Source organism: Tauraco erythrolophus, chromosome 10 (assembly GCF_009769465.1).
Source record: "Tauraco erythrolophus isolate bTauEry1 chromosome 10, bTauEry1.pri, whole genome shotgun sequence".
NCBI lineage: Eukaryota > Metazoa > Chordata > Aves > Musophagiformes > Musophagidae > Tauraco > Tauraco erythrolophus.
This window is the reverse complement of record NC_141474.1, coordinates 6,989,217-7,000,865: the sequence shown is the minus strand read 5'-3', so window position 1 is coordinate 7,000,865 and position 11,649 is coordinate 6,989,217. Positions and strand designations below refer to the sequence as shown.

The 11,649-nt window shown below is 42.7% G+C and overlaps 2 protein-coding genes across 3 annotated transcripts; one reads left to right on the top strand and one right to left on the bottom strand.

Annotated features, from left to right (window-relative positions):
• Nucleotides 1–573: 573 nt before the first annotated feature.
• On the top strand, nt 574–1,655 carry METTL18 (methyltransferase 18, RPL3 N3(tau)-histidine). Of its 2 annotated transcripts, XM_086617644.1 has the most exons (2): nt 574–669; nt 766–1,655. In XM_086617644.1, the coding sequence occupies exons 1-2, from the start codon at nt 594–596 to the stop codon at nt 1,653–1,655; spliced, it is 966 nt and encodes a 321-aa protein (XP_086473770.1). In that variant the 5' UTR covers nt 574–593. The 2 variants fall into 2 exon arrangements, with proteins under 2 accessions (XP_086473770.1, XP_009991112.1); XM_009992810.2 differs by having other exon boundaries at nt 574–1,655.
• Nucleotides 1,656–6,272: 4,617 nt separating this feature from the next.
• LOC104369861 (14 kDa phosphohistidine phosphatase) lies at nt 6,273–9,348 on the bottom strand. The gene is made up of 3 exons (XM_086617630.1): nt 9,219–9,348; nt 8,643–8,767; nt 6,273–6,406 (listed from the first exon to the last, which is right to left on the bottom strand). The coding sequence occupies exons 1-3, from the start codon at nt 9,346–9,348 to the stop codon at nt 6,314–6,316; spliced, it is 348 nt and encodes a 115-aa protein (XP_086473756.1). The 3' UTR covers nt 6,273–6,313.
• Between the last annotated feature and the right edge of the window lie 2,301 nt (nt 9,349–11,649).

The following is an 11,649-nucleotide window of genomic DNA, read 5'->3' as shown; positions in this document are numbered from 1 at the left end:
AGCTGGGCCTTCCCAGCCTCTGTGCGCGTTTTCGCGTTGCTGGAATTGCAGAGGAGCGAGGATAAAGTTTTTTAAAATGGGAGGATTTGGGGTAGGAAAATGCCGCTGGGCAGCTGCAGGAGCAATACATAGTATTTTAACTCGAGAACACGCTTTGTTCAGCATCACGGTTTTTTCCTCAGCTAAGCCTGAAATGCCAGTTTTTCCAGAATAAGCAGCTACCCTGATTTCCCCACATGACGTGAGAGATGTGGTCACTTGTCACGCTCTTTTCAGAAATTGAAACGTTTAGAACAGTGAACGTTGGGGTGCTGCAATTAGACGGCCTTGTTTGTGCTAATATTTGGCGGTTTAATGAGAAGTGAAACTTCATTCTGTTTCTAGAAGTCACCTGACCCCCTGGCAAAACATCCAATATTCCACCTGCAGAGCACACCTCCCCATACTGATAATTACGTAAAAACATCCTCTATAAAAAAAAAAACCACAGAATTAAAAAAAAAATAATCTTTGTATCACTGTTGCTCTTAGATGAATGTTTCTGGCTGTAATAAGTAAAGCTGAGTTTTTTTTTTTTAGTGTTATTTCTAAAAATGGATTTTCGATTTAATTTTTCTATTGATGAAAATGAGATCAATGAACCAGACACTCACGATAAGACGGACTCACAGCTGCGCTCTCCAAAACACAAGCAGGAATCCACGGAAAACAGCAAGGAAGCTGCTGATGCTGTCGCAGACTCCAGCCCAAGGCCGGGTACTGATAAGCACCAAGATGAGGCACCATCAAAGAAAAAGTTCTGCTGTAAAGCTGCCAGGGAGCACGAGGTACCTGAAGATCTCAACAAAGTATTAGAAAATAAAGTAATGGAAACAGTGTCAGACCTGTATTACGTGAAGGTGTCTGTCGTGGAAATGATGTGTTTGGATGGCACCGATGAGGAAGGCATCGTGTCTAAAAGTGTTTCTTCTCACTCCGATCTCATCCCAGGAGTCTATGAGGGAGGACTGAAAATCTGGGAATGCACCTTTGACCTCATTGACTACTTTTCCGAGGCAGAGATAGAGTTTACCAACAAGACTGTACTGGATCTCGGCTGCGGGGCTGGACTGCTGGGAATAGTTGCATTGAAGGGAAAAGCTGAAAAAGTCCATTTTCAGGACTACAACAGCACAGTGATCGACGAAGTCACCTTGCCCAACGCAGTGGCTAACTGTATCGATGAAAGGAACAGGATGGGTGGTGGAGATGACACAACAACTGGCAAGCCTCCTTTGAAGAGGCCCAAGAACGCAGAGCGCTCACCTGCTGTGCTGAACAAGTGCAGATTTTTTTCTGGAGAGTGGTCTGAAGTCAGCCAGCTCCTGCTGAGCAGCAACAAACCCTTTTCAAAGTATGACATGATTCTCTCATCTGAGACCATCTACAATCCTGACTGCTACAGCGCTTTGCATGACACACTGGCTCAGCTCTTGGACACAAACGGCCACGTGTATCTGGCAAGCAAAGCACATTATTTTGGGGTTGGTGGTGGTATCTACCTCTTTGAGAAATTCATTGAGGAGAGAAATGTGTTTAAGAGCAGCATAGTTAAAATAATTGATAAAGGACTGCAGCGATGTATTATGGAAATGGCCTTTAAAGATCACAGTTAAAATTCAACCGGTGGTCCTTCAAAAATATCTTTATAGAGACAAAGTGTTTTAATCCTTATATCTCATTGCTTTTTCCTCTGTTGAGTTATTCTAGTTTGGCAAATTAAGGATGCTCGTTACTGAAATGTTTGACAAGTTCTGATGCCTGACGAGAAGCGAAGGCCTCTGATTTGGGTTTTGCTCAGAAAAATGCAGTTCTGCTTAAACCAGTATCTGATTATGTCATTATATGTATTCAAAAATGAACAAGTCACTGTGTCCCGGTCCCCCTCACATTCTTTGTGAGTGCCAGAACCGTACCTCACAGGAGTGGCTGCTGAACCAGATTGTTCAGCATGTTAATACCATGCCAGAAGCGGTTCTCGAGGGTTAGACTCGCACCTGTGATCTGGTTTAGCTGCAGCAACAGATTTCAGAACCGACTGCACACCTGCCCGCTCTGCAGCTCTGCCACCAGGGGGGGATGTGATTGTATTTATCGCTTGTGTTCCATGCTGCTGGCAAGCTCACAGATTTTCCTCACGTTGCCGTATGTGATGCACACATGACTTTTACCCAAACCTTTAAAAAGGTGTACCAGAGAACGTTTACTACTGTGGTCTGTGAATGTTTGCGTTCAGGTTTTGACATACCACTCAAGAAAATTTCAGCAAGCAATTGGAAATAGCCATACTGTTTCGAGAAATTAATAAAACCGATTTTGTTTTAGAAGCTGAGTTGAAAGAAGATTCTACACAAGAAAAAGTCCTTAAAACAACCAATAAACTTACAAATGCAGTCCAGGAAAACAGAGGGTGACAGAACTCAGCTATAGGCAACAAGTGGGAAAGGAGATAAACTGCACTACTATAGCAGATTGCTAACTAGAGTGCTGTATTGAGTGGGTTTTGTTGTTTGTTGGAGTTTTGTCACTTTTTTCCACAAGATTTTTCCAGAAATTAAACTGCTGTGACCCATTTTCAAAACTTGCAGGGCAGTACTGCTGGGGGTACTACGGAATACTCACACCCCTTCAGTGTTTTCAGCAGTTTGGCAGGGCAGCAAGTATCCAGAAAAACCTGTGTACAAGTCACTCCTGCGTCCTAGGCTGAAGACAGTGAAGTTGCTGAAGAAATTACCTTACCAAAAACGCCAAAGAACTACAAAACCTTGTCCTGAGTGCTTGGTATCACCAACAATTCACACACAGAAAAAAAATCCATTTCGTGTTTTGTCTTAACTAAAACTGGACAAAAAGCTGTTACACAACTCTTAGCAGGTACATCAAAACTACTGCTTATCATCATGCACTGCTTTAGTGGGTGCCCTTCCAGAAATATAAACTTAAAGACAGTCAAGCACTGCAGTAAGCTGGATGCAAGGATACTCAGTGTAGGAGAGAAGGGATAATAGCCTTAGGAGATGGAAAGAAACTTCTTACAGCAGTGACCTAAATCACTTTAATTATTGCATAAACTTCCCGTCATGGAAGGCTATGAAAGCCAACTGCAATATTCCTATTTTGACCATGTTATTATGATGGAGTCATAGAGGATTTCCTGTACTTTACAGAAGAGCCTTAACAACTACTGTTGTTTCAGAAACAATTTAAGTAGACTATTTTAAAGGGATGCTTTGGAAACCACTGAAGCTGCTCTTTTATAAGAGAGAGGAAAAAAAAGTCAGTTGTGCCATGGCTGGCATTGGGAATTTTTCTACATCAACTCTGAAACTTACTGATGACAGACAGCTGCTGACTGCGGATTGAGGAACAAGAGAAAGCTGCAGCTTTGGCAGATCAATGAAGTACTGTCAACAGTTGGTTTTTGTTAGAGCTGGGAAGTTGTAAACAAAGTGACTACCACTTGCCATTTTTCAAACCTCAGTCATAAAACAAACAGCTGGCACAGAGTGACTCAATGGCTTGTTCTACACCTGCTGGGTCCAGTGCTGTTGCAGAGAAGGGTACCTGAAGTAGTAAGAAATGTTGACCCCATGACAATCAATATGGTTATCTCATGTATTTTTTGATTTTTACAGGTGGCACTTACAATCTTCTACCATAATGCTTCCTCTTGAAAATACTCCATGATTGAACTCACTGTCTTATGTTTAATATACTACTCCTTTGCTCAGCATCCTTGTTTTATTATTGGATTGCTCAAACATAGCTGTTTTCATGCAAATACAGAATCAGATTTTTTTAGGACTTTTGAGTGAAGACTGCTAGAGCCACAATCTCACAGTGATTACACACCTGCAAAACAGGAAACCCTACACAGTATAATTAAGTTCCCATTTCAGAATTACAGATGGGAATTAATAAGGGATGTTCTCAGGTGAAATCAGCAAAATTAGCATTGGGATTTCTGTAATTCCAGATGAGTTCTCTTCTGTTCTTATAAGTCAGCACATATATGCTGAGAGGAAGAGAATTCAACACTTACTTTTGTAGGTTGGTTGTTCTGTTGGTGTTTCAACATCAAATGCTGGTTTCCCTAATCTACAATGTTAAGGCTTTCTCTGCTTGCCAAATCATCGCAACTGTAGTAACCAGTCCCCTGCTTCTCTTTATGATCTGGAATAAAAATATTTCACTCACTTGCAATGCTTATACATGTTAATAGCCAGGGAAATTAACATTTCCCCAAATGACATTGCACTAGAAAATAACAGAACTAGGCAGACCCTCATAGTGGTTTTTCGATGACATAATAAACACTTTCACCAGGCCCAGTTTCTTGTATGAAGAAACAAAGGTAGAGATAAGCTGGTAACTCAATTTATTAGCTCATTCCAAATCATCACCCCTTTTCTCCCCCTGCCCCATCCGTTTGCTTTTTTAAAAGAGTCATCACAACAAGAAATCCGGTCTAAGTTATGTCTTTCCCGTAAGTATTGGAGAGAAACATTAAAATCAATCATCAGCATCACAGGAAACTAAATTAAAAAGCTTGTTTGTTTTAACAGGCACTATCCTCAACTGATGACTTCCCTTTGAAAACCATTTGCTAGTTTTGGGAAATGAGGCTATTAAAAAAATCAGCTTTGTATACTGGCACCAATTAAATGGCATCCGTTACAGTTACTTTACTAAAGCTTCAGGGAAAAAACCCATGAGGAAAATCGAAGTGGGAAGTGCCCAACTTGCAAATTACTGACTTGTATGCTATTCTTAGTTACTAGGTACACAGGCATTTAATCATGTTCTGAAATCAAAATCTTGTTAAGAAAAAAATAATCAAACCTGCAATCAATGTTATCACGGCATTTGAAGCGGTGCAGCCAGACAACTGCTGCACAAGAGCTTAAAGAGAAGCACAAACAGCAGATGCAAAAGCTCAGAGGCAGTGGAGGGAAAAATCCAGACTGCATGTGAGGGAAACAGGTGCCAACCAAGAGATGTGCAGCACCAGGTTCCAGAGGTCCTGCTCCCAGGTGATTACTGGGATGGACATATGAGGAATGGACTGAAAGGTCTGAGGATGAGAACGGGCCAATCCCTCTCTGCCCAGCCAATCAAAACAAAGACACAGAAGGGTGATATAAGATGGATAATTGGCATAATAAGGCAGTACCAGCTGGATTTTTTGTGATACAAACTAGACTGAAGCCTCTCAAATGTCATACTGTTTGTACTTAAGAGCCACACACACTGAAAAGAAAAAGCTACTGTATGCCACCAGATACTGGTAGATAAGCCCAGTAGGAACCACAGCAAAGGGAAGAACCAGGATTTATGTACAAATACCTCTTGAAGACTGCAAATCAACAATCTAAGTGTAAGAACAAAAAGTGCTGCCTCAAAATCCACACCAGCATTCAAGAGAAGATTTTGCAGGAAACAAAAGTGAAAATCATGGCAAATAACCTCACAACAAAGGGCAACGTCCTGCCACAACAGGAGGAAGCAGGTACTGTGCGTTAATTCAGACACTGGCCAGGTGTACTGGGTCTGGCTGGGAGGTAGTTAACTATAAGATAATTACTGCCATTAAAAAAAAGGAAAAAGCACCATTACATTCATGGGGAATAAAAGTAGCACAAGGGAATCAGAATGAAACAAGTATTGTCAAAATTTGACATGGCCATCAGTCTACTACAGGGAAGGATCTTACAGGAAAAGAAAAGATCTTGAGCATGGCTTGTGTGGAACACAAATACTGAATTTTCAAAACCAAGGACTAAATCAAAGATTGAGATCATTGATGAAGAACTGTAACAGTCAACCCTCCCCTCCTGCCCCGATTTTTGTAAATGTGGATAAGAAAGTTGAAAAGCCTAAAGAGCAATAGAAAAGAAATAGAAAACACTGGTCAAAAGACCAGGGAACAGGTTTGGTCCTGTGGTGTTTAAGTTGATGGTAAAATCCTGATGTATCCTACAATCTATCCGCAAGACAGGATTTGATGAAAACAAACTGGAGGTAAGATGTGGGAGTGTAATTAGACAGCATGTCAAAAGGAGAGGAAAAAGGCTTGGAACAGCAGATTCTGCACACAGGAATGATCTGAAAAACAAGATATATCTTGGGATTACTAACCATATTACAAATTACAACAGAGTCCAGTTACTCCAGGTGCATGGTAACGTACACAGCAGACATTCAATTTTATTTATCAATATACAAATCTCAGTTACCAGTTTTGAACTTCTTGTTGTGTTGATAGGTAGCCAGTTTATTTCTTGTCATCTGACCATGTAATTTCATAATCTGTATACGTTTTTTTCAGTATCTCTACAGTCACCGAATGATCTGCTTTTCCATAGCCCTGCATGAAAGAACAAGTGCTTGTTAGACACGTACAGAAAGTAAGTCCACAGAACCACTGAGTTATTGTCAACACAAATTACCCAGTTATGATTCAATACTCCAAGTAGTTCACATACAAATCAAATACAGGTTCTAAAAGTCTTTCCTTGCAGTATGGTTTTTTTTTTCCATTGTCCTCTCCAATTCCCCCCACCCTGATTTGCAGAAAATAAATGACATAAGCCAAGCAATCTCAAGTAACAGAGGATGCATTTTTCACATCACAATTTTTCCAGCAGAAAGCTTGTTCTAAAATGTTCCCACCCTCTCAGCAACCATATTTATTGAAAGTTCTTTTAAACCAGAGAGATTGCATTGACCAGCTTGAATGTATGAGCATAAAAACAACTGATTTGGCTCAGCTGAAGGAAAAGGGATTAAGAAGCCACATGTGTGAACACCTGAATACTATTCTAGCCATTAAAGAAATCAGTTTTCATGTTTTATTAATTTGCAACCTTGCCTTAGCTGGTAATGGCGTAATTTTAAGTATCTATGCTCTTCAGCCACTGCTACTCCAAACTAAGGCAAGGTGAGATGACCCATGTGATTTTTAACCTTCATTTAAGTCATTGATCAGTGTTACTCTTTCACTGACATTTAATGACACCAGCATTAAAGTGCACAGGTTAAAGTTATTGATGCATTATAAAATGCAAGCTTTTCAAAACATCAGCAGGTAATATAGTTATGTCAGAAATACCACAGGTCTATACTGTCAGTTGTAAAGCAACAGACCTACAGATCACTCTTGCCTTGGTAATCACTGTGAAGACAACATCTGGTTTTGCAAATAATAGCACAGCATCTACTTCAAAAGAAGTCAGTGACTATTTCTCTGGTTTTCATAAAACTCCCAATATAGTGCTGTTTTCAAGTCTGACAACAAATCTCCAAGTCAAGAGAAGCATTAAGACAATGTAATTAATATACTAACTTCTGACCTGCTAACTGAGGCCTTCTGAAGCTCCAGGTCTCTGCCTGACAGAGCCCTCATGGTAATAAAACTCTGCTTTTACACAGTCCTCATCTGTCAGCATCAAGGCACCAAAAGCCGAGAAACAAAGTATTTTCCATAGACCTTGCATGACAAGAGCAAGAGTTGACCACTGCCTCTAACACTAAATTGGCAGCTGAACCAATAATACAGGTGTCAAGCCTCATCTAAATATGCAATGAGGACCTGCAATCACAAGAACTTAGTAGAATTATAAGTTCTTATATAATTATAAGAACTTAGAAGCATTATACACTGCCTTCCCATTCCATAAAAATCCTGAAGTTTCTTTTTTTTTTGTACGATTTCAGGTGGCAAGAGTCATCTTGGAACAAAAGCAGCACTAACATTTAAAAAAAACTCAGCTCATTCAAGGCCCAGCCTTCACTGCTCATCTGACTAAGGTAAGCAGGTTTGAAGTAGCCACTATTTTTTTTATAAAAAATTAATTCAACTTAATAGAACTGTTTTCTTCTTGTTTACATTAGAAGCCTAAAATCTTTACTCACAGCATTACTACAGAAGCAGCTATGCTTCATCACAGAGCAACACAAGAAACAGACCACAGCATGTTGCCTAAATTCAAGAAGTAATTACCACTTACTGAGTCTTTCATAAAGAAATTGAACTTTAACAGAATAGTAACAGGTAACAAAAATGCTCTGGTTTCTGTATACTTGGAAGTTACTTTTATTCCCACAAAATACATTTATGTGAAACCACATCTTCACCTACTAGAAATTCACCACATTTAAACTGGTTCTGCTCTTCTCCCTCAACACATACACAGAACATCATTCACAACTTAGCTGGTCAACTACCAACCAACATTTGTATTGGCCAATAAAGATCATAATATAGCTGGATCAGGACCCTGCAGCTACAAAGGGGCTATTTCTGCTCTGGCAATAAGACAAAAAAATTCTGAGTCAAGAGAAGGTAGCTTCCATTTTCAGTCTTGATTGTAACTTAATGCTGATATTATTCCACATTAAATTATCTAACTATTTTTGCTTTCGTCTCCTGCCCTTAAAAACTGTGGGTTTTTTCTAATCTATCTCACAAGTGAGCCAGACAAGTTTTCCAGTTAATGTTTACACTGTGATTCAAATTGCTGAAAGCCACCACAGTATAAAACAAAAACCCCAGAACATCAGAGACGAAAGGATCTGAAGAAACACACAAGAGATGCACTTACTGTAGAGAGCCCAAATACCCTAATTTTCTTGTCTTTGCTGTTATGATCAATTTTCCCTCCTCCAAGGCATTTGCACTCATATCCCAGCTTTTCCATCTCGGGATTTACTTTTTCAAATATATGATCTGCACAAGAAGAACGGTTAGAACCATTAGAATATGCACTAGGCAGCAAATCCTCTAGGAGCTCTTCTTTTCAGCTATTTTCCCTGCTCATTTTCCTCCAGTTCCCTTCTTTCACCTACACGAGAGGGAGATTTCGCTTGACAGACACAGAAGAGCTGTAATTAAGGTTCTCCGTTTCAGGTTTTTTTTACTTAGTTGACATATCTCATTCTCCTAAATGAGGTTTACCGCGTTTGGAAGTGACAACTGACAGAGATATTGACCTGCTTTCCATATTCGCATGCGGCACCCATAAAGGGGGGGAAAGGGGCTTCTGAGGTACGCCCGCTGACAGCCGCCGCCGCGGGCCAGGGGCTCCCCCTCAGACTCGCTCGGCGACCGCGTCCCGCACCTGAGGGGCGCTGCCGGGGAGGGCCCCGCTACCGCCCGCTTCCCCAGCCCCGCCACGCACTGTGGAACTCGGCCGCCTTGGTGCCGCGGACGATGTCCCGCCGCTCGCCGCCGCCCGGGCGCTGCAGCTGCACCAGGATGTACTTGAACGTGCCCTCGGGGTCGATCTCGACGTCCCGCACGGCCGCCATGGCGCTACCGGCAGCCTCTGAGGCGAACCGCGCGGGGGCGGGGCCGGGGCCGCCGCCGCCTCACAGGCTGCGCTGCCCGCTCGTTACTCCTTCAGGCTGCCCAGGGCGGCCTTCTCCATGCGCCCCTTCCTTGGCTGCCGGTCCTCCCAGCGCCGGGGCCTGCCCGCAGGCACCCACCGTCACGGGCACGGCGTTTACACTGGAGGTTTGTATCTCTTATTTCATAGATGTAAAGAGTAACCTCCAGAGCCGTGGGGCGTTAAGCTCTGCCTGTCCACGACCCTCTTCCCTCCGGTGTAAGAGGGTCATGGACAGGGAGAGCTTAACACCCCACGGCTCTGGAGGTTACTCTTTACATCTATGAAATAAGAGATACAAATTTACCTCCTGTTCACCTTATTTTATGGGTTCCACTTGACGAGTTAGGCAAACTCCTCATGGGTTCGTCACAAATGTCTAGAATGACCAAGATACACACACCAACATATTGAAAATTGAGTCTATAATACTTAATGGAAGAAAGAATTGTTTACTTGTACCATTAAGAGCATGGTCTTGTATCAAGTGCTTCCTCCAAAAAGCAGCCCCAGCCCCACCAGGCCTCCCCACGGGCAGCCGCCGCCAAGCCCGCGGCCATGGCCAAACAGGTTGGCAGGGACACACTGGGAGGCTGTGCGGACATTTGGGGAAAGACCCAACACCGTTTGCTGGGGAAAACAACAGGAGCCCAGGCAGCACCTGCTCAGCCCAGCTGGTCCGCTTTGTGCAACACAGACAATCAAAACCATGTCAGATAGTCTGGTTATGAAATCTTTATGGGAACCTTTCCTCTTCCCCTTAATGCATTTATTGAAAAGTAAGGCTTTCTGTGGGAGTGCATACCTCAATTTTGAGAGGAAGTGTTTCTCAGGTCCCAGAATGAATTTCTAGTTGTGAGGTAAATGTCACCTAACCAGCAAATTCCACAGAATGTAAGGAGAAGGCCAAGTGCAAAGTCCTGCTCCTCAGTCAGGGCAATCCCAAGCACAAGTACGGGCTGGGTGGAGAATGGATTGAGAGCAGCCCTGAGAAAGACTTGGGGATGCTGGTTGAGGAGAAGCTCAACATGAGCTGTCAGTGTGTGCTGGCAGCCCAGAAAGCTAACCATATCCTGGGCTGCATCAAAAGAAGCGCAGCCAGTAGGTCGAGGGAGGGGATTCTGCCCCTCTACTCTGCTATGGGTGGCTGACAGGATCACCATTCTATGAGCCTTCCCCTCAAAAGAAGAAAAAAGTAAAGAAAAACCCACTCTATCCTCTAGAACAAATCACTGTCCTGGAACCCGATCTAGAAACAAGTGGTATTGAACATGATCTAGAACCTGCTCTAGAACCAGTAAGTGATCTAGACCCTAAACTGAGCTAGAAACCCTATCTAGAGCCCTCTCACTCCCAAACCACCACCTCCACAATTCACCCCTGATCTTGGAAACAACTGCACTGACACCCCCCTAAATGAAAACCAGACTCAAACACATCTGGACCCAAACTCTAGGGCCCCAGGTCAACAGCAAGCACATTTCTTTCTCCTTTTCAAGCAAAGGGATTGGGAAATAGACAGATGAATGCTGATATTGTCTGCTAGAAAAGTAGGTAGTGCCACCCCGACATTGATGGTGACTATTGATGCTCTCATGAGACCTCACATGCAGTACTGCCTTCAGCTCTGGGGACCTCAGCATAAGAAGGACATGGAACTGTTGGAGCCAGTCCAGAGGAGGGCCACGAAGATGATCCAAGGGCTGGAGCACCTCTCCTAAGAACATAGGCAGAGAGAGTTGGGGTTGTTCAACCTGGAGAAGAGAAGGCTCCAGGGAGATCTTATAGCAGCCTTCTAGTACTTAAAGGGGGCCTACAGAAAAGCTGGAGAGGGACTTTTTACAAGAGTGTGTAGTGATAGGACAAGAGACAATGGATTTAAACTGAAAGAGGGCAGATTTAGATTACAGCTAAGGAAGAAATTTTTCACTCAGAGGATGGTGAGGCACTGGAACAGGTTGTCCAGAAAAGTTGTAGGTGCCCCATCCCTGGAGATGTTCAAGACCAGGTTGGATGAGGCTTTAAGCAACCTGGTCTAGAGGAAGGCATCCCTGCTTATAGCAGGGGGGTTGGAACTAGATGATCTTGAAGGTCCCTTCTAACCAAACCATTCTATGGTTTCATGAATATCCACATTTTAAATACTAGAAGTTTTTTTAAAGTTTCAAAATATTTCCTCAAGGGAGGCTCAACATAGCCACATCTTTTAAGTCATGTATTGTAA